The sequence below is a fragment of the Tiliqua scincoides genome, chromosome 2 (assembly GCF_035046505.1).
Source record: "Tiliqua scincoides isolate rTilSci1 chromosome 2, rTilSci1.hap2, whole genome shotgun sequence".
In the NCBI taxonomy this organism is placed as follows: domain Eukaryota; kingdom Metazoa; phylum Chordata; class Lepidosauria; order Squamata; family Scincidae; genus Tiliqua; species Tiliqua scincoides.
Window position 1 is genome coordinate 201,060,154 of NC_089822.1, and position 22,023 is coordinate 201,082,176.

Sequence of the window (22,023 nt, forward strand, 5' to 3'; positions counted from 1 at the left end):
GTTTGCGCCGGGCAGCGCTAGGGGGCGGCTGCAGGCGCAGGGGCTGGGCCGTCTGGTGCCCAAAGGGGGCGAGCAGGCGCGCACGCGCCGATCGGACAGCGCAGCTTTTGCAGCTGCTGCTGAACCCCAAGAGTCAGTGAGGGGGCGCGCGCGAGCGCGCACGGGGGGGGGGAGCGCGTCGTGGACGCGCGGGGCGAGCAGCGGCGCGCCAGGACGCGGGATCGAGCAAAGGAGCGAGGCTGGCAGGCAGCTGTGTGGAGACGGAGCCGGTAGGGCCAAGTCGGCTCTTCGCTTTGGCCCTGCACCGAGCGTGGGAGGGCAGAGTCGGGCGGGGGGGACGGCAGGTAAAGTGGTGGGGGCTTCCTTGCCCTCGTCAGGGGCCGGAAAGGGTCTCCGCGGAGAGCTTCCAGCAAGGTCGCCGCAGCACACCCCGGAGGGCCTCTGGAAACGGGGTGGGGGCACCTCTTGCAGCCGCTGCCAGCCGGGCCCAGTGGGGCACCCGGGCTGTGCAGAAGGGGGGTGGACGAAGGTCCAGAAGCCTTTGATGCATCGCTCAGCAGCTGCAGCTTTGGGGGGAAGGGGTGGCAGAGGGGAGAGTGCGCGAGGCCAGGCCTGGCCAGGCCTGCAGGGCTCCCGGGCAGCCACTGCAGGACAGATGCTGCGCTATTGTGGAAGCCACCTCGGGAGGTGCCGATCCGGAGGCAGTATTGCCCTGGAGCGGGTGGGGGGAGGGGAGTGGGATGCACCCTGCACGTTGCAGGCGCTCTGCGGCCTCCCAGGCAGGAGCAGAAGGCGTCTGCTGGGCCTCGGCCGCCGCTGCCGAGAGGAGGAGGAGCAGCAGCAGCAGAGTGGCTGCCATTTTGGAGAACAAGGCCCTGGAGGGTTTCCCTGACCCCATTGTTGCTGTGTCTGCTTCACAGGTTGATGTCCGCCACACAGGATGGATCAGGCCTGCGAAGTGAGCAGGAGAGGCTGCCTGCCGCCTTTTCCCGGCACCTTGGCTTTGGATGTAGCAGAGGATGGGGACAGCCCTTATGGGGGGGAGAGTCAGAGCTGCAGCCCGGAGCCACCTAATGGGTGCATCATGCAGTTGCCCACGGCAGCGTCCAAGGCCGGCTTTGGCCAAGACCCTTCCTCCTGCTACATCCCCTTGAGGAGGCTGCAGGATTTGGCCTCCATGATCAATCCCGAATATCTGAATGGCTCCAAGGACGACTCCGAGTGTCTGCAAGAACTGGAAAGGAGCGACTCCAGCCCAGAGCCCCCAGATCTCTGCAGGGACTCTCCGGTCTTAGGCAACCCAGAAAACTTTGGCACTCAGCAGGACTCTGCCAGGCTCCTGGATTTTGACTCTCTGGCGTCTTGCTTGGAGGAAGATAAGGATTCTGAAGCATCATTCCTGACAGCAGAAGAAAACCCGGAGGAAGAAATTAAGTTTGTGATGAAAAATAATACAGTTGCAACTACCTGCAGTGAGGAGACAGGGTTTGAGAGTGAGACAGAACTGAGTCAAGGGAACCAGCCAGGTGGCTCCATAGAAATTAGACACAATGAGACAATTTCTGCCTTTTTGTCAGCCCCCTCTGCTCCAGAGCAAATACAAAGTAACTCTTACAAAGAATCTGGAGTAGGAAGTAGAACTGAGAAAATAGGCTTGCACTCAATGACTTATTTATCTGGAGATACAGATCTGAAAATGGAAAAACAATTCAGCTTTTCAAAGGTATTGGAAAAGGAAGAACCAGATCAGAATTCTATCATGTTAGGAAACTTGATAGAAAGACTTGAAACATCAATTACTACAAAGCCATCAACAGCTGGATTACCATCTGTAAGCAGTCTTGGGGTATCAGTTAAGTTCTCTGCAAATTTATTTATGGGGAAATAATTTTATATAGTGTTCCTCTGGTATATTGCTGTTGCAGAGAAGCATATGAGTGGGAGGTGGGTGGAGTTAACAGGTTGTCAGATTTTCACGTGTTTCCCTTTGCAAAAGCTGAAGTGAGAGAGCTTTAAAAACAAAGTTTTTTTGGTAGCTCTTGTGCATGGCATACAATCCTAAAAGTTGGTTCAGTGAAGAATTTCACTGGTTGTTCACTTTATTCTAGAAGCTGAGTTAAGTTTGTTTCCTTTTATTTATTTTTTTGGTACAGGAGCTGTCATCTTTCTTGGCTGGTTTATGGCAGCCATCCTGCCAGATTTATTATCTGATAACTTTCTAATGATTTGAAAATGTGCATCTCTCATAGAATCCTGCTCTCTGGCCATATTAGTCAGTTTTTATTATTAGCTAAAATAAGGTTTTTAAAAAAGCTTATGTGAAAACCGAGACATTCTTGGGAGAACTTGCTCTTACAACTATTGTTTTATGCAAAATCTGAGCTGAGATTTGAAAATAAGTTATATGCGGTAAAAGCTTTATTCTTGGATTTCTAGCTGAATTTGTAAGATTGCTAGAACTGCTTCACACACAATGTTTTAACTACACAGTAGTGTAGAAAATATTACAATGTAAAAATTGCATTAATATTATTTTTCTTTGTGAACACACTTCAAAAACTTGTCAGTTGTTGCTTCCCCCATTCATATACATACGAACAATGCAAACTTGCGTACATGTATCTAGATAGTACATTATTAGTTGTTAAAATGTTGTGTGTGAAGTGATCCTAGTTAGAAAATACATTCTTTTATTAGTAAAATTAGAAGATTTCATCTAAAAATTTAGGAGATGAATCTGGCCACCTTCTGTTCCCTTTGAGTTGTGTAGAATGATTTGGTATGTTCAGCATAATTTTTCTGTGGTGTTAAATAAATATAAGAGAAGCACTGGAGTGTGTATACATTGGGTTTGAATAGTGGTGAGAGTCACCTTGAATTTGAAGGTATATTTCCAGCTACAACTTTGGGCCCAACCCTATCCAATTTTCCAGCACTGGTGCAGCCACTATGCAACCTGGAGGTAAGGAAACAAATGTTCCCATACCTTGAGGAGGCCTCTGTGACTGCCTTCCCACCACAGGATGCAGCGCATGCCCCATTATCAGGGCTGCACCAACACTGGAAAATTGGATAGGATTGGGCCCTTTGTAAATAATGCTTAAGAGTGGCAGTGGTTTATTGATTTAATCATATGAATAATTTGAAAAATTATTGGTTAATACAGAAGCAGATCTTAAAAATACATATATTTGTATTAAATATATGTATTTTCAAGATCTGCTTCTGTATTAACCAATAATTTGATTACTAGCACAAATACAGATGGCAAGCACCATCTGAAAGGAGGCATTCCTCCTTTACTTTCACATCACAGGGGAAAGCCTCTTCTAGGTCAATGCTTGCTATGACACGTGTTTATCATTTAAAAGCAAAGTGATGCTTCTTGCTCAGCACTATTATTTTTATTGATATGAAACATCTGCAGGTTTAACTGATGGACTAATCAACTAAAACTCATGTATTTAATCAACTCAGATTTCTTTAAATGGATGACAACCCAACTTAAAATGATTTCCAAAGTGGTTAGGAATTTTCACCATGGTAAAAAAACTCCAATGTGGTGGTGGTATTATTATTATTATCATTATCATTATTAATAGTATTTATATTCCGCTTTTCAACAAAAGTTCACAAAGTGGTTTACAGAGAAAAATCAAATGGCTTCCTGCCAAAAGGGCTCACAATCTAAAAGATGCAAAACACCAGCAGACAGCCACTAGAAAAGACACTGCTGGGGTGAGGAGGACCTGTTACTCTCCCCCTGCTAATTAAAAGAGGAGCACCCACTTGAAAAAGTGCCTCTTACCCAGTGAGCAAGGGTAACAAAAGAACAATGTTTTCTGCAATTTTATTACAGAGTACCTGGAGTTGATATTTTGGTTACTGTGACAAGAAACTACTTATACAAAGTAATCTAATTTTCAGATAGTGACATCTGCTCTTATTTGAATGATAGCTACAAACTCCAGAGAGGTAACTATGTTGGACTGACATAGCAAAACCAACATAAGTGTTCCTATGATGTCTTTTAGTTTACAGCGGTATAAGTTTTTGTGGGACGGAACACACTATGGGTGCAATCTGAGCCAACTTTCTAGCACTGACCTAGCCACAATGCAGCCCCAAGGTAAGGTGACAGACATGCCCTTGCCTTGAGGAGGCCGCCTTGACTACTTCCCCATTGCAGGATGCAGTGCAGGCCACAGTGGCACAGCTATGTCAATGCTGGAAAGTTGGTTAGGATTGCGCTCTACATCAGATACATGAAGTGGTCTCCTAAATGGATATGTACAAATTAATATGGACAGGTAAATATTAATATTAACAAAAATAATTAATATTGCCTGGTTTGTATTAAAAGAAAGTTAATCAAGTCAAACCCTATTCAAATTCATGGGACTTACATTAGTCTTGACAAACGTTTCTCAATTTCAGTGATCCTTAGTCATGGTTTTTTTGGATACGACTCCCTAAGTACAAAGAAAATAAAAAGATGATTTTTTTTTTTTTGCAAAGTGAGCCTAAAAAGAAAGACAATACAAACAATATTAGTAGGTATGCCATATTACTGTGGCAAGTTATACAGTGGACCTGCCTTATCTGTGGATCCAGTATCTGAATTTCACTATCCACAAATGGTCCTCCTTTAAAAATGTTTTTAAACGTAAAAACCAGTAAGAAAATAGCCTTCCCTACCTTCATGCAGCAAAATCGCACCATTTGCAGTGCTGCAAGCTAGTCTTATGTGCTTCTATAAGCTGCTTCCAGGTCATGTAATGCATTCTTGGGCAAACCAAGAGGTTGCACGACCCCAAAATGGCTTACAGGAGTACAGAAGACTGCCCTACAACCCTGCAAACAGCACAATTTTGTGGCATGAAGGTAGGGAAGGCTAATTTCTTACTGATTTTTACTTTTTAAAAATGTTTTTAAAAGGGGCTCCAGTATCTGCGAATATCGGTATCCAAGCCCTTGTGGATACCAAAGTTCTACTGTATTCTGTAGTCATGACCAGTGTTGTCTGTAATAACCCCTCTGCTGTGTGGAGCCCTTCTGTGGCTGCACAGTGGCAGGACAGGGCCTCTGGATGCACAGTGATGATGTCTCATGTTATAGTTGACTTCTGAGTAGCTGAGCTCTGAGCTATGCAAAGATTGACTTTAAGTTCAGCGGCTCCACAGTGCTTTGATAGCATCATTTTAACTTCTAAGTTAACAAGTGGAAAAACTGTGTGTGTGTAAGTGGAAACAGTTCACTCGTATACAGACTTTTTTGATGTATATGATCTAGTTCATGTTAGAAAAACAAGCAAATTGAGTTTATTTGTGTGGAATTCTTATGATCGTGTCATCTCATTGCTTTAGGTCATTGGAACGTGGTTCTTTGGAAATCAGATTTTATTGTGAGATTTGTAAAGTTAGAAGGCAACATAATTAATTGATGCTGTTCATTGCCACAAGATGCGATGGTGGCTGTTAGCTTAGATGGCTTTAAAAGAGAATGTAGACAAACTCAACAGAGCACACACTGGCTCCTAGTCATGAAGGCTGTTTGCCACTTCCAGGTTCAGAAGCAGGATGCCACTGAATGCTTGTTGCTGGGGAGCAACAGTGGGAGAGGGGATTTCCTGCTTGTGATCTTTCCAAAGGCATTCTGGGTAACAGGTTGAAGGACTGGGTCTGATCTAGCAGGGTGTTTGTAGGTTCTTAGGAAGGCAGGAAGAAAAGGAAACTTCATTTTAAGTTGCAATACTAAGGCTTTCAGAATGAAAGGAAACATTATTTTAAGTTTTCTGCGGTTTCATAGTACTGACCTTTGCAATGGGCTCAGAGCAAGGAGTCCAGGTAGGTGTCAAATTTATCAAGTTATCAGTCGTGCATTTAGCTAAAAGACTTCAATGGTAGTATTAGCAAATACAGGTGTTCGCCACTTAACGACAGGGATATGTTCCCTGCTCCCTGTTTTTATGCGATCAGGTCATTAAGTGAACATTCAGTCCAATCCATTGCTTTTGTGTAAACAGTGTCTTGCCCTGCCAAACACTAGCTGGCTGCACAGGCTGCACAGGCTACTGGAGATAGATTGCCTCTTCTTTGTATTAACAGCCTCTCTGTTTTGTAAACAGACATTCTGCTGCAGGCTATGGGATTGCCTCATTAAGAGCATCTTTATTGTGCTTTGACCACTGTCATATATATGGTCTATTGTTAAATTAAGCAGTTGTTAAGCGGTGCACGCCTGTGTATGACTTGATTATTGTAGTTATCAGGGTCTCATAAGGGACTATTGAGCCATTGGGGTTTTGCTGCTAAAACCAATATGCTTGATTTGGGTCAGTGGTGGACCTCCCCAGCCCTGCACCCTGGGGCAAAGGTCCACAATGGCACCCCCTACGGGATACTCCCGCCCCTGTGCTAAAATCTGCCTCCCCCACTTACCTAGAGCGCACCGAGCCTTGCACCAGAAAAACCTACTGAAACTTCACCAGGCTCTTAAACTGTGCTTCTGGCAAACTGGAAGCACAGTTTCCGACTGTGTAGGGAGCCTCAGTGAAGCTTCTGTGCAGTCCTAGAGGTGCACGAGGCTCTGCGCCCAGGGCATTTGCCCCTTTCACTGAATGTCAGGTCCACCACTGGTTTGGGTCGGTGTTTTTTCCTACCATTGGGTGGGTTTTGAGTCCAGCAGCAAGATTCATTATCTCTCCTTCTAGTACACATGACAAACTTGGGCTAGGATTATTGCGAGATATGTACTGGGTGTGAGTTTTTCTTATCATTGATGCTCATTGCTGGTTTGCATGAAGTGCAGTCAGGGTGGATAAAATTTGTTTTATTTAAAATTTAATTTTTTAAAAAAAGTTAAATATTGTAAGATTGTAAAAAAATAGTTAAATTAAAATTATGTCTGGATTCAAGTAATTTAATCCTATTTTTATGCTCTATAAATAACGTATTGAATCTATCATTCTCTGATAATGGCTGTTTGAGAAACATGTGACTTATAGGCTTTTTTCTGTATGTACTATATTATTATTATTATTATTATTATTATTATTATTATTATTATTATTACCCCGCCTTTCTCCCTGAAGGGACTCAAGGTGGCTTACAAAACAAGGTTAAAACAAATTAAAAACATAGTTTAAAAACAGATAAAACATATCATATCATAAAAACAGTAGTCTGATAAAAACTAGTCAGATAAGAGCATAGCGCAGCAAATTAAAAAAGGATCTGGCCTGTAAACAGATGTTAAAAAATATTAAGATGTTAAAAGATGTTAAAAAGGCCAGGAACTCAGAAGGCTTGTCTATATAGAAAGGTCTCCAGGCCTCGCTGAAAAGTTTCAAGAGAGGGAGCAGTTCTTAAGTCAAAGGGAAGGGAATTCCATAGTGTTGGTGCCACTACTGAGAAGGCCCTATTTCTTGCCACTGCCCCACATACCTCTCTAGGCTGTGGCACTTGCAAAAAGGCCATCTCTGATGACCTAAGAGGATGAGCCGGATTGTACGGGAGTAGGCAATCTCTAAGATACCCTGGATATATATATATATAGCAGTATATATGAAGAACATGAGCAAAAAGACTTTCTCAGAACAAGTATAAATACGATGCAATAAGTTATCTTTTATAACGTTATAGGCTTGATAGTGGGGGCCTAGGACTTGCGTGTCATCACTGGCACTGGGATCCAGCACCTGGCTCCAGGAGATGTCAGTCTATATAAATCTAGGTCCTATATTCAGGTATACTCCTAGAGGAGGATCATCCTCTGTTTCTGTATGTGTGATCTTTTATTTCTGTGTTCTTTGACTACCTGAGCTCTGCAATTTGCTCAGTTTTCATATTATGAATATTTATCTGTCATGGTCCCTTACCTCTGGGTATACCTGTCAAGACCTAGGAAACAGCAACAGTGGCTGTGGTGGTGGTAGTAGTAGTAATTGGGCTTCTCTAGCGACCGCGGTACCTTCTCATGGTGCTGGCAATGATGGTGGTGCCAGCGCTGGGAAACTCCCATAAGGGGTTATAAGCCCTATGTGCATCTTCTTTTAGTATTTCAAAGTGGCTGAATGCTCCAGCCAAAGGAAAGACAAAAATCTGGATGGAGAAAACTCCCTCCTCGCCAAGTCTGAGGCCATGGAAGTAGGGAGGAAGGAAGAAAGCATGCCACACTTTTTATAAACAGAAAGGGTCATTTCCTTTTCCCATTATGAAAGTAAACTGTTGTGCTTAGTAACTACACAGGCCTACAAAATTGAGGGCCAGAAAAGTTTTTCCCAAACTTTATGGTGGTTTGATATGAATTTGGGGTGCCGATGCCAAAAATGGCATCCGTTTTGCCCTATCACGTCTAGTTTTGGAGATATAGTATAGCCTCATTAGTGAATGGTTCGAGCAGCTTTCTCATGAGGAAGCCATGGTGTAGGCATCCTCATAAGGAAGCTGCTTGAACCATTTACTAATGAAGCTATACTATATCTCCAAAACTAGACGTGATAGGGCAAAACGGGTGCCATTTTTGGCATCGGCACCCCAAATATACCCAGGAATTGGTGTAACATTTAAGGAAGCCAAATGTGTGTTGGCCTGTGCTATCAGCTTTGGTATCTGATAGACATAATGAAAACGTTACCCATTAAAATAGTATAGATGTAAGATGTTCTAAATTTAACCTCAAAAATAAATAATTGTTCAAAGTTTATATTCCTCTATAGGGTTTTGTTTTTTTTACTAAATTGTAAACAAAATCTTCAATAAGTAAGGCTGCACTCTTATGCATTCTTAATTGGAAGTAAATTTCACTGAATTCAGTGATACTTCTGAGTAGAAAAAATAGGATTGCACTGTGTGTTAACAAATCAGAGCCTAATCTTGAGCTCAGCGCACCGGTTTATCGCCGGCACGCACTGTCACAAACATGCCATAAGGCATGTTCGGGAGTCCTAATGCTGGGCAAGCACCCGTGCTAGCCCAGGGCTGGCCAGTGCAGGGCTAGCGCCAGGTAAGCACCTGGTCTCCACTGCTCGGCAGTCACACAGACTGCTGAGCAGTGGAGAGGAAAGGGGGGCAGGGGGGAGGTGGGGAGGAGGTGTTCTGGGGAGGGGGGAGATGTGACGGGGAGGCGGGAGGTGGGGGGAGGTGTGCTGGGGAGGGATCCAGAGCCTTCGGATCAGGCTCAGCGCCTGACATGAAGGCTCTTACCCCACATTGTTGGGCTACTCCCTTTACCCAGGGGAAGGGGACAAATGTCCCCTTCTCCTGAGGTGCCACCCGCAGCTGCTGTGGGTGTGCAGGATGCAGCAGCAGCCGTTTTTGGTGCCGCCACAGCCACGCACCATGGGAGCTCAGGATTGGACTCTTAGTGTGCATAATTTTTTTCATTCTTTTTTCATTCATTCATGTTTCTATGTACTGCATTGAATTTTTTGAATTAATAAAAATTTTATTGATAATATGTGTTAAGAAAATAGATAGAAAATTGTTTGAAAGGTTTTTTTCTTGATGATTAAAATTGTCATTCAATCTGGGTGAGATATGACTTTCTATGTGCTATCTATGAGCCTTTTATGTAGTAATTACAGCTCATATATGAAAAGCAGCTGAAAGCAATATTTCTAATCTATTATTTTTGCTTTATACTGAGAGTCCTGAACAGTTTATGGACTGCAATCTCAAAATTGGGTCATTGGGATGTATTACAGGGTCACACACTGACTTGGCTGTATGTTCTGTTTGTTTAACTAGGGTTTACTAGGTTATAAAGACTGACGTGGATTTTGAGCTCCTGCTTTACTTATTTGTTTAGCAGTTTCAAGAAAACTAAGCAATACATATTTTGACGTCTATTAAGTAGTGGACCACTACATGTAGTAATCTTATATTTGCTTATAATATGGAAAAAATGAGTTCATTGTGAAAATATGTTTGCAAAAGTTCTTTCCAAAGGAAAAGCAAATTCTTGAGGCCACTGGTTCTCAAACTCTCCGTGAGTTAAAGGACCAGGATCTTTGCCGGGGCGCAGTGGAAAGCAGCGACATGATCCCCAGGATAGCGCATCTGTGTAGGAAAGGGGGCTGTTTAACTTACTTGCTGTCTGGGATCACAGCCTAGAAGTGGGTCACAATAGTTTCTTTACATTCTGCAAGCCATGGGGAGCCCTGAAGAGGGCTGGCAGCAGATAAGTAATATTAAAAACAGCCCCCTTTCCCCTGCAGTGGCATAATTTTAGAGATTGTGTTGCTACTTTGTCTTGCCCTCCACCCCTTAAAGGGAAAGGGGCAGTGGCTTTCCAGCTGGTGGGTCACAACCCTCCTGTTTGAGAACCTTTGTTTTAGGCATTAGCGCTAATGTAACAGCATTTTTTCTTTAGTTTCTCGTAGTCCAGAATTTTGTCTTCATTGTAGATTTTCAAAAATTGCAATTAATATCTCTTTTAGCCATTATATAACTGTAATGATTTGAGATCCAAGTTTGCAAAAAAAAAACACACATTTTGCTCTGAAAGTTGTCTGAAATGGTAAACGAATTCTGACAGTAAACTAAATATGTTTATAATTTGCTGCAAGTTTTCTTATAGATGAAAAAGCCATACAACTTGGAGTGAAACTGAGCTTGCCACCTCCCCCCTTCTCAAAAAAGACAGTAGAGAAAGTATCCATGGGTTAAATGCAGAAAGACTTGCATACCAATCCTGTGCATGCGTACTCAGAAGCAAGTTTCATTCTAGTCAATGTGGCTTACTTCCAGGTATGTGTGGATAGGATTGCAGCCTTACAATCCATTCTGCAATAACAATTCTGTTTCATGACTAATGAAATATGAGGCTTGATGGTGTCAGTTGAAGCACAAAGCAAATCTAATGTTGTCCATTGATGTTACTGGAGTATGGTAACAGCTTCCAGAAGGATAACTGTGTTACTCCATTGCAGCAGAAACATTAGTCTGATGCTGAAATCAGTTGATTAGTCTTAAAGATGGTACACGGCTCTGTTGTTTTTAGAAAATGGTAGGCACTAAAGCGCAATCGCTACCCCTACATCCTGGTTCCCTTAATACAAACCACTCAGTCTGTCTTCAAGTTGGGATCCCATCTCCCTTGTCCTTTCTTTCAGCCCCTACCTACTTCAGTCTTCCTTTCCCTGTCTCTTCTTGCTGACCAGTGATCCCCTCTTTTCACACCTCTTCCAAAGATCCTTACCTCTTTCAGGCAACATTCATTCTCTCCTTGCCTCAGATTTGAGAGCAGCAGAGAAGAAGCAGTTTTGTGCTTTGGTGAAAAATAGCAAGTGACTGTTTGGATAGATCTTCCTAGGTAGCTTTTTTCTTTAAAATAAGAAAATGAGGAGAGTGGAGAAGCTGCCCAAGAAGGAGAGACGATCAGAATTATCTTTCCAGCAGTGTATCCTTCCCCATTTTTTAGTCAAGCACTGCAGATGGTTCTCAGTTGTCCATTCTTAGAAGGGAACATTTTGAGCATTGGGAACCTAAGAGCTACATTGTATCTAACTTCAGTGTGATTTTTCAGAATCTTGGGACAAGAGGTTGAGGGTAACATCTTTCAGATCGTTTACACTTTTCATAACACAGCTAAACTAGGGGTCTTCAAACTACAGCCCATGAGCCACATTCAACCCACCAACACTAAAGTATTTCTGGTATCCTTGGGGGGGGGGGGGCAGGAACGCATCCACTGCAGATACTGGGGCCCATCTGTATTTGCATGAGACCCTTTCACACAACAGTGGGATGAGAGACAGAGGCACAAGAGTGGGCTCATAAATAACCTTGCACAGGCAAGTGGTATTCCTTGGACTTTGATGCTGGTAAGCTAAAGTGTCTTAGTGTCGTAATGAGGTTTTTTTGTTGTTGTTTTTTTTTGAGGTGGAATAGTAGTTCTGGGCTTTACAGTTAGGCTGAATGGCCTGACTGTCTCAGTGGAAGTGCTCTTATTTTCCAGTAGGACTATTTTCTCATTTTGGTTGAGAATAAATTCTAAAATGGGAAATATTATTTTAAAACAGCCTGCAAAAGAAATGGGACAGAAGTAGTCTGAGAGCCTGCACTGAACTCTTTAAAAACCTGGCAATATTTAATTTATGCCAACTTTTTGAAAATTAGGGAGGATGATAAGGGAGCGTAAATCAAAATGTCACTGCATACTGTGTGGTACAATTGAAACTTGATGAAAAGTTGTTGTTTTTTTAAAACAAAAATTATCACAACTTAGGGTACAATCCTAACACAATTTCCTGCACCGGCATAAGGGCAATACAGTATCAAGGTAAGGGAACTAACATTCCCTTACTTTGAGGAGGCCACCGTGACTACTACCCTACAGCAGGATGCAGCACATGTCCCACTGCAACAGCTATGCTAGTGCTAGAAATTTGGTTAGGATTTGGGCCTTAATTCTTTCATGTTTTTACTAAAACAATGTGAAAAGTAATGCAGCCACTATTTTGAGGTTATTTCTGATGGGACTAAGGTTCTAATGTGTCTTTTTGAAATCAAGGCAACACCTGTGCTTAAATCAGCTTAAGACTAGGATCAGCATTATAAAATAGTTTCTATTAATAATTATTCCCCACATACATTTGTTTCCCAAGCGCTGTTTTTGTGGCATATGATACCCTTAGATAAGAAAAGGTTAGAGTTTTAAAACTTCACTTGCACTCCATTACAGTTTAGTTCAAAAGATGAAATTAGGGGACCTGAGGTTTTTAACAAGGCATTTTTCCTGCATCTTTCTGAAGCTCTTACGTGTTTTCTTAAATTTAGGTCCTTCCCTACATGAAGAAATGCAGGAGAAACTTTATACGTAGTCTGTGAAAGCATTTATGCAGGAACTTTTTGAGAGCTTGGTTTGTTGTTGTTATTATTATTATTAGCAGTATTTATATAACGCTTTTCAATGAAAAGTTCACAAAGTGGTTTACAGAGAAAATCCAATAACGAATGGCTCCCTGTCCCAAAAGGGCTCACAATCTAAAAAGATGCAAAAGAACATCAGCAGACAGCCACTAGGAAAGACACTGCTGGGGTGAGGAAGGCCAGTTTCTCACCCCCTGTTAAATAAAAGAGGAGCACCAACTAGCAGTTACCCAGTTAGCAATTAACTGGAACATAGAACAGATTAACAACTTTAACCTTTAATTGGGACTGTTAATTTCTAAAATACTTGAAGTAGGCTTCTTAAAAGCCATTAGTTATTTCACTTTCTGTGTAAACCGCTTTGTGAACTTTGTGAACCTTTCATTGGAAAGCGGTATATAAATACTATTAATAATAATAATACAAGTCAATGCTATTCAGATTTACTTAGAAGTAAGTTCCACTGTGTTAACTGGGAATTAATTGTATATAAGCTGGATAGGACTGCTGACTGCCTTATGGTAGTTGTAAACCTTCCTCTGACAGTGCGTGGAGGCACGTGCTGTTGGAGTGCTGGTGGGAAGGCTGGAGCATTCCCGTGTGCATTGGTAGATCCCCCTGGATCCACCAAGGCAGGTAAGTTGGTGGGGGAGGCTGGACAGGATGGGGGAGGGCAGAACATGGTGGCGATGGGGCAGGGGAGTAAATACTATTTACAAGATAAATGTGACTGTGCACCACAATAGCGGAGAGAGGGAAGAGGAGTGCAGAAGCTTTCTTGTAAGCAAGCCCTAAGTATAAATATTCCTAATAATAAATATAAACAAGTATTTTCTTGAAAGTGAAGGAAGTGTGTGCTGTACCTGTACTTTCCTCCCTATGCTTGTTGAGTGGTGTCTGAAAATGTTTTACACTTAAAACTTTTCTCCTTTTTTCAGTACTTCTTCTCTGTGGAAAACCTCTGTGTTTCTGCTGAACAAAACCCAATTGGATTACTGTTTTAAAAATATAAAACAGTTTGATCTGTACTCTGACTAAGCTGAAGTATGTAGAACTGTAGAGGTTCCAAGGTGGTGATCTCAATCGTTAGTGCAGGGATTTCCTCATTGTTCTTCACTGTCAGTGGGGAATCCCTTTCAGGACCCACTGTGGATACCAAAATCTGTGGAAATTCAAATCTGCAGGGGGCGCTTAGAGGACCTCCAGACATGACTGGAAATGCCTTCCAATTGTGCCCGGAGGTGTTCTGAGGCACAGGGAGGCTGCATGTGACCTCCTCATGTCTCAGAAGGCCTCTTAGAGGCTTAATTAGAGGCTTCTGAGAGGCACTTCCAGATTGCTGAAAAACCCGAAGAAGCACTTCCAGATTTTTGGCAAACTGGAAGTGTCCCTCAGAAGCGTCTGGGAGACCTTCTGAGGCACAAGGAGGTTGCATGTGATCTCTCTGTGCCTCAGAGCACCTCTAAAAGTGACTGGGAGGTCACTTCCAGTCACGTCCAGGTGGATTCTTGAGGCCCTCCAGCTGCGGGTCGGCATCCACATTGAGTCGAATCTGTGGGTGCTGAACCAGCTGAGAAGGAGGGCCAACTGTATTCTCAGATTGGTCCAAAACTAGGAAGTGTGTAAAATTTCAAGTGCTTTCTTAATGAGCAATGAACATCACAGTTATTAATGAGATAGCTTTGTAGTTTTCAGTGATATTCTTAGTAGCCCGTATCTCCAAAATGTTGATTTATGCAAGTATGGGCGCGATCCCAACCAACTTTCTAGCACTGGCATAGCTGTGCCAGTGGGATGTGTGCTGCATCTGCAGTTGGGGGGCAGTCACGGAGGCCTCCTCAAGGTAAGGCAATGTTTGTTCCCTTACCTAAGAGCTGCATTGCCCTTATGTCAGTGCTGGAAAGTTGGTTAGGATTGCGGCCTATATTATTTATTTTGCTACCTTGCTTCCAGTGAGTCCAGTAGAGCTGACCATTCAGGAACATGCAGTGCAGGGGTGGTAGATGAGGCAGAACCACCCTGTCATAGTCCATGGAAAAGCACTGCAGGCACCCCTCCTGCTTTCACCCGAGGAGGCTCTCTTTACCCCAGAGGAGGCTCTCCTTACATCTGCTTTCTTGGGTGTAAAGAGAGCCTCCTTGGGTGTAAGCAGGTTCTTTTCCATGGACTATGATGGGGTGGTTCTGCCTCACACGGTCCCACCAGAGGTGGTTCCACCCCTGCTCTGCATGCTCCTGAATAATTTGGCTTCAACGTAATACATTTAAGGATATGTTCAGATCATTGTACTTAATTGTAATTAAGTACAAATATGTACTTGTGGGGTGAGCTGGAATCTTTTCCCAAGGTTTTGAAAAAAAGAGTTTGTTCTAATTAAATAGTTAAATAATTAACAGCCCAGTCCTATGGTTCCCAGCTCCCCTGGCTCCGGCAGTGCCAAAATGACAACCACCTGATCCTATTGGCACTGTGATACTGCCAGAAGTCTCCTTGGGGGAAGGGAGCATTTGTTCCCTTACCTCAGGTAGACAGCAGCTGGAGGCAGTGGGTCTCCTCAGCTTTGCACTTGTGTTTGAGCAGGCGCAGAGCCAAGGAGACCCATGTCGGGCTGCCCGGGCCAGGAGGGAGGATAGGATATGGTGGCATAGCCTCAAATTCTGTCCCCCTCACAGGCCCAGTCTTCCTCCTCTGCCCTGTTTCATCCACCCCCTGCCTTCCCCCACCCTGAAAATACTGCCAGCCAGTGCTGCAGGAGTGCCAACTGGTTGCCCGCGCGGTGTTGAGGCTCAGTGCCAAGTGGCGCTGTCCCAGTGCCAGCAGCCCCTCCTCTCCAAGTGCCATGAACATGCTTTACAGTACATTCACGCCACCAGCACCAGCTCTTCGAGCCAGCTCTTAGGCTCTAAGGGCCCAATCCTATCCAATTTTCCTGTGTTGATGCAGCCATGCCAATGAGGCATGCGCTGCATCCTGTGGTGGTGGGACGGTCACAGAAGCCTACTCAAGGTATGGAAACATTTGTTCCCTTACCTCAAGGCTGCATTGTGGCTTCACCGGTGCTGGAAAGCTGGATAGGCTTGGGCCCTAAGTCAGTACTGGAAAGAAAACACATAATTATTCAGTATTAGGTAAATATTTAGGAAAATTCATAGGTTAAAACAGTTTCTAATTTGCCACAATCCAATATTCTTCCAATAAAAGTAATAAAAGATGTCTTGTAACATACTGTTTTTTGGCTTTTCCCCTCTTTCTTTCATTGAACAGTTAATTGTGCCATGACAGCATACTCTCAGTTTATTTACCCATTTGTTTATAGTCTGGGCACTTGTAGGTGCCAATATATCACGTATAGGACCCTGGCTATAGTGATTTTGAAGTCTTTAGCATAGTAAATGATAGGATATGGAATTATAATTTATAGTATATACTTTATAATATGTTCCTTTTTTTTTTTTAGTAAATTATTTTTTCATAAACAATTATTTACAATATTTCACCTTTCTTGTGAAGTACAGTTCAAGTACCTAGCAATAGAAATATATTGGAGGAGATAAGCCGGGGAAGCAATGTATATCTTCTGCAGTTGCCTCCCCACCCAGGGTTCCTAGAGGCATGTTTGTCATGGCTTCAGGAGCAGAATTTTCACAGTTTTATGTTACTCTCTCTAGTTAACAATTATTGATGAATATAATTAGTTAATGGATTATTTTTCTGCCTTCTGGCAACAGCCCTTCATGCCTTTGAAGAGCTGAACTCTCAACATTTGAGGGTGGGAGTACTGTACTGTTGGAAGGAAGAATCTGTAAACCCAGCTCTGTGGGACCCTTTGGAACCTGACCATCAGGAGATACATAAAATGTAGTCAAGAAAGTAGAGCCACAGAAAATATTTTAAAAGCTACATTAATTCAAATCCAGTTGGAAGAAGCAGAATATCACAGAGAGAGACAATACAGGTGGGGCCCTCGGTATCCACGAGGAATCCATTCTCAGACCCTCCCCCGTGGATACTGAAAATAGCAGATCATGAAATCTGTGGTTTTGAGCCCCTTTAAACCCTCTGAAGGCGACTGGAGCAGTGCTCTGGTCACCTCCAGAGGGCTTTCTGAAGCCCGCAGAGGCTGCATTCATCCTTTCATAAGACATAAAAATGTCACTTCCGGTTTCCCTCTGTAAACCGGAAGTAACTTTTTTTGGCTGTTACAGCCATTATAAAGCCCGCAGAGCAGTGGTGGACTTCCCTTTCACGCGGTGGAGCAAATGCCGCAGGTGTGGAGCCTCACTGCTTGCTCTCTGAGGCTCCTGATGGGGTTGGAAATTATGCTTCCAGTTTGCCGGAAGCATAGTTCAAAAGCATCAGAAAACCAGAAGGCTTCCCCGATGCGTCCTGGAGTCGTGTGAGGCACTGTGAGCTCCAGATAAGTTGGGGGGGGTTTGCATGCAGGAGGTGGCGGCATCCCACAGGGGGGCACCGTCGCAGACCTTTGCAATGTGGGGCTGGGGAGGTCCACCACTGCCACAGAGGCCACGGGCAGATGTGCGTGGCCTCTGGGCTTCAGAAAGCCCTCCAGAGGCAACTGGAACTGAGCTTCAGATAGTTCAGTTTGGACCAAGTCTAGCTCATTGTGACTCTGGGGTCCCGCATTGAGCCAGATCTGTGGATATAAAATGGATAAACCTGTATTATACAAAGTATCAGAAAGCTTACTGCAGTATCTTACAAGATTCTTCATCAGACAAATCAGCGTTTCTCAAGCTGTGGGACCCTCTTGGTGGGTTTTGACCCTGATTTCTGGTGGGTCCTGCAGAGCCTTCAGTGAAAACAAGGGTGATGGAAAGCTCAGATAACTAATTGTCTCAAGCCCTGAGACTGTTCAAAAATATGTTAATTGCCCAGCAAGGAACTGAGTTCCTGCAGTTTGCAAGCTTGTGTAAGTATAGAGAGAGAAATGCTGGCAAGTTGTTTTCTGGGGTGTTTTTTTCAAGTCGATGACAGGTAGTGGGGGCAGGTGAAGGCTGGGTCACATAACTAAGCCCCTCAAACTTTGAGATTATTCCAGTGGTTCCCTGATTTTTTAGCACTGGAACCCACTCCCTGGGCTTCTTCAGCCAATTCTAAGAGCCCCCTTGGGTTCATTCTCCTGCCCTCCCTCAACCAAAGAAAAAAATCAGACCTCCCATCCTTTGTCCAATGATCATTGGTTCCTTCAGAGACAGAAAAGAGAGCCCACTCCCTCTGCCTCCTGCTTGATGCATAAGCAAAATATTAACCCTTCCCTGCCTCCTGGCAGGAACGTCTCTGCTGCTTATCTGGTCTGAATGATGGCCCCATGAGATCTTTCATGCCGTGAAAAAAAGTAAGCAAGCACACAGAGACACGTGCAGACTCAAGTCTGCATGTGCGGGGCCTGAGTTCTGAGTCAATGGCCTCAGACTCATTGCCCAAGACATTGATGCAGGTGACTAGAGTCTGCACAAGTCAGTGGAAATCACATGTTTTTGCAATTCAGACTCAAGTCACCTGACTTGAGGTTCCATCCCTGGTAGGAGATCAGTTAACTGTGTCCCAGCAGTGTTCTAGCCCCAGTATGCACAGCCCAATAAAGGTGAATTGGACATAGTATAATTGCAACACCCCCAAACTTCTCTCATTTCCTGCTATGTGGAAGGAACATTGAAATTTCCTGTATGACTGCATGTAGAAAAATGACAACTGACTGGTGTTTCAAGGTACTTGTCTGGAGGTGCCTTGGAGCAGCTTATGCCTTGGTTCCACACACAGACTTGCAACAGAAATCGCAAATGGAGGTCCCATTTCTATGAAAAGTCTACACTATTAAAATTAAGATATGTGCTGAAGAGAACAGTTTGATTGTTAATTCCATTCCTGGGAGGCTCTCTTATGTAAAGTGTGAATCTAGAATGCTACATATTAGAGTAACACTCTATTCACGTTATTCCAATTCTATTTTTGATGAAAAATGTGTTCTAGAACAAAAGTTTACTCCAAATATGAAACTCAGCAAAATATTGTATTAGCAGAGTTTTGTGTTTTTGTCTTTTGTGCTACGAGATCTTAGTTCTTTATATATGATGGCAGCGGTTTTCAAACTCTTGGGGAGAGTTTGAACCGCAGTAAGTCTTGGTGGAAGCTGCTTGAACCATTCACTAAAGAGGCTATACTATATCTCCAAAACTAGATGTGATAGGGCAAAACAGATGCCATTTTTGGAATCGGCACCCCAAATATACCCAGGAATTGGTGTAACGTTTAAGGAAGCAAAATGTGTGTTGGCCTGTGTGACCAGTCTGTAACAGTTCTATCAATCATAACTCAGCACAACAGTTCAACATCTTCATGAAAAATGTTGAAACCTGATAACAGCCAGAATGTTAAAACATTTAAACATGCCAGAATGTACAATGCGGTTACGGACCTGTGTTGCGCCGTGCACAGGACTGCAATGCCATCCCCCTGCATCACACACCCCCTGCGCAGGATACTTACCAAGTCGCATGGAGAATGGCAGAATACTGGCAGAATGGGCAGCAAAATTGCAGATGCATTTCAATTTAAGTGTAAAGTCATGCACTTTGGGGCAAAAAATTTAAAACTTCACAGATAGGCTGATGGGTTCTGAGCTGTCTATGACAGATCAGGAGAGAGATCTTGAAGTCATGGTTCTGCTTGAACTCTGTATTGGTTAGACCTCACCTGGAGTACTGTGTCCAGTTCTGGGCACCTCTTTTTAAGAAAGATGCAGCCAAGCTGGAGCGGGTTCAGAGAAGGATGGTCAAAGGGCTGGAGAACAAACTCTGCAAGGAAAAGTTGAGGGAACTTGGTATGTTCAGTCTGGAAAAGAGAAGGTGATATGATAGCTGTCTTCAAATACCTGAAGAGCTATCATATGGAAGAAGGGACAAATTTGTTCTCAACTGCCTCTGAGAGTAGAATTAGATCCAATGGGTACAAATTGCAAGAGAAGAGATTCTGATTGGTTATCAGGAAAAAATTCCTGACCATAAGGGTGGTTTGTCAGTGGAATATATTGCTGAGGGAGGTGTTGGACTCTCCCTCACTGGAGATCTTCTAGCAGAGGCTTGACAAGAACCTGTTGGAAATGCTCTAGGAGCGTTTCCTGCTATAGGCAGGGGGGTAGACTAGATGACCTATTAGGTTCCTTCCAGCTCTATGTTTCTATGTTGATGATAATAATAATTTACTGTTCTCAGGATACACAATATTATCACAGTACCTGATTTAACAGAAAAATTGGGACATACAAGTAGATAATTAATCCAGTAGTTAAATCTAGACAACTGTTGTCAATCACTAAAAATTATAAAAATACCATCTGTGTATCTGCAACAACATAAAATATTGCTCCTAAACTAGTGGTAATCTAAAGACCTGTTTCCTGTTTTATTAATTGCATCTCTTCTCAGTGCCCCCTGTTTTGTTCAGTAGCTCTTGTCCAAAATGAGAAGAGCAACTTATGTGCTGAAATAGGTGCACTAATCCCAGTGGGATATGATAAAAGTACATTGCCCTTGGTTTCTTATCTGAATGAATGTGGAGAAAAACTAAGGTTGATTGCTTATAGGATCTCAAAACACATAGACGAACAGGCCTTGCTGAGGGAGAGTCAGCATGGCTTCTGTAAGGGTAAGTCTTGCCTCACGAACCTTATAGAATTCTTTGAAAAGGTCAACAGGCATGTGGATGCGGGAGAACCCGTGGACATTATATATCTGGACTTTCAGAAGGCGTTTGACACGGTCCCTCACCAAAGGCTACTGAAAAAACTCCACAATCAGGGAATTAGAGGACAGGTCCTCTCCTGGATTGAGAACTGGTTGGAGGCCAGGAAGCAGAGAGTGGGTGTCAATGGGCAATTTTCACAATGGAGAGAGGTGAAAAGCGGTGTGCCCCAAGGATCTGTCCTGGGACCGGTGCTTTTCAACCTCTTCATAAATGACCTGGAGACAGGGTTGAGCAGAGAAGTGGCTAAGTTTGCAGACGACACCAAACTTTTCCGAGTGGTAAAGACCAGAAGTGATTGTGAGGAGCTCCAGAAGGATCTCTCCAGACTGGCAGAATGGGCAGCAAAATGGCAGATGCGCTTCAATGTCAGTAAGTGTAAAGTCATGCACATTGGGGCAAAAAATCAAAACTTTAGATATAGGCTGATGGGTTCTGAGCTGTCTGTGACAGATCAGGAGAGAGATCTTGGGGTGGTGGTGGACAGGTCGATGAAAGTGTCGACCCAATGTGCAGCGGCAGTGAAGGCCAATTCTATGCTTGGGATCATTAGGAAGGGTATTGAGAACAAAACGGCTAGTATTATAATGCCGTTGTACAAATCGATGGTAAGGCCACACCTGGAGTATTGTGTCCAGTTCTGGTCGCTGCATCTCAAAAAAGACATAGTGGAAATGGAAAAGGTGCAAAAGAGAGCGACTAAGATGATTACGGGGCTGGGGCACCTTCCTTATGAGGAAAGGCTACGGCGTTTGGGCCTCTTCAGCCTAGAAAAGAGACACTTGAGGGGGGACATGATTGAGACATACAAAATTATGCAGGGAATGGACAGAGTGGATAGGGAGATGCTCTTTACACTCTCACATAATACCAGAACCAGGGGACATCCACTAAAATTGAGTGTTGGGCGGGTTAGGACAGACAAAAGAAAATATTTCTTTACTCAGCGTGTGGTCGGTCTGTGGAACTCCTTGCCACAGGATGTGGTGCTGGCGTCTACCCTAGACGCCTTTAAAAGGGGATTGGACAAGTTTCTGGAGGAAAAATCCATTATGGGGTACAAGCCATGATGTGTATGCGCAACCTCCTGATTTTAGAAATGGGCTATGTCAGAATGCCAGATGCAAGGGAGGGCACCAGGATGAGGTCTCTTGTTTTCTGGTGTGCTCCCTGGGGCATTTGGTGGGCCGCTGTGAGATACAGGAAGCTGGACTAGATGGGCCTATGGCCTGATCCAGTGGGGCTGTTCTTATGTTCTTATGCTTGGTCTACACATGGGTTGCTTATAGGGCTGATTACACATTCATTTTGGATGATTAACTTTCTTTTAATCAACTAATTGAATACCTTAAAAAAGCTACAACTCACCAAAATGTAATATTGGTGC

General features: G+C 43.5%; 1 protein-coding gene across 3 annotated transcripts in view; it reads left to right on the plus strand.

Moving 5' to 3' along the window:
- The first annotated feature begins 215 nt into the window (after positions 1 to 215).
- Positions 216 to 22,023, plus strand: part of NSD1 (nuclear receptor binding SET domain protein 1) — a 67,754-nt gene continuing 45,946 nt past the window's right edge. For all 3 annotated transcript variants that reach the window (XM_066613502.1, XM_066613503.1, XM_066613504.1), the window contains exons 1-2: positions 216 to 269; positions 921 to 1,831. In XM_066613502.1, coding sequence (XP_066469599.1) covers positions 941 to 1,831 — 891 coding nt within the window. In that variant the 5' untranslated portion in view covers positions 216 to 269; positions 921 to 940. The remainder of the gene's footprint in view (positions 270 to 920; positions 1,832 to 22,023) is intronic.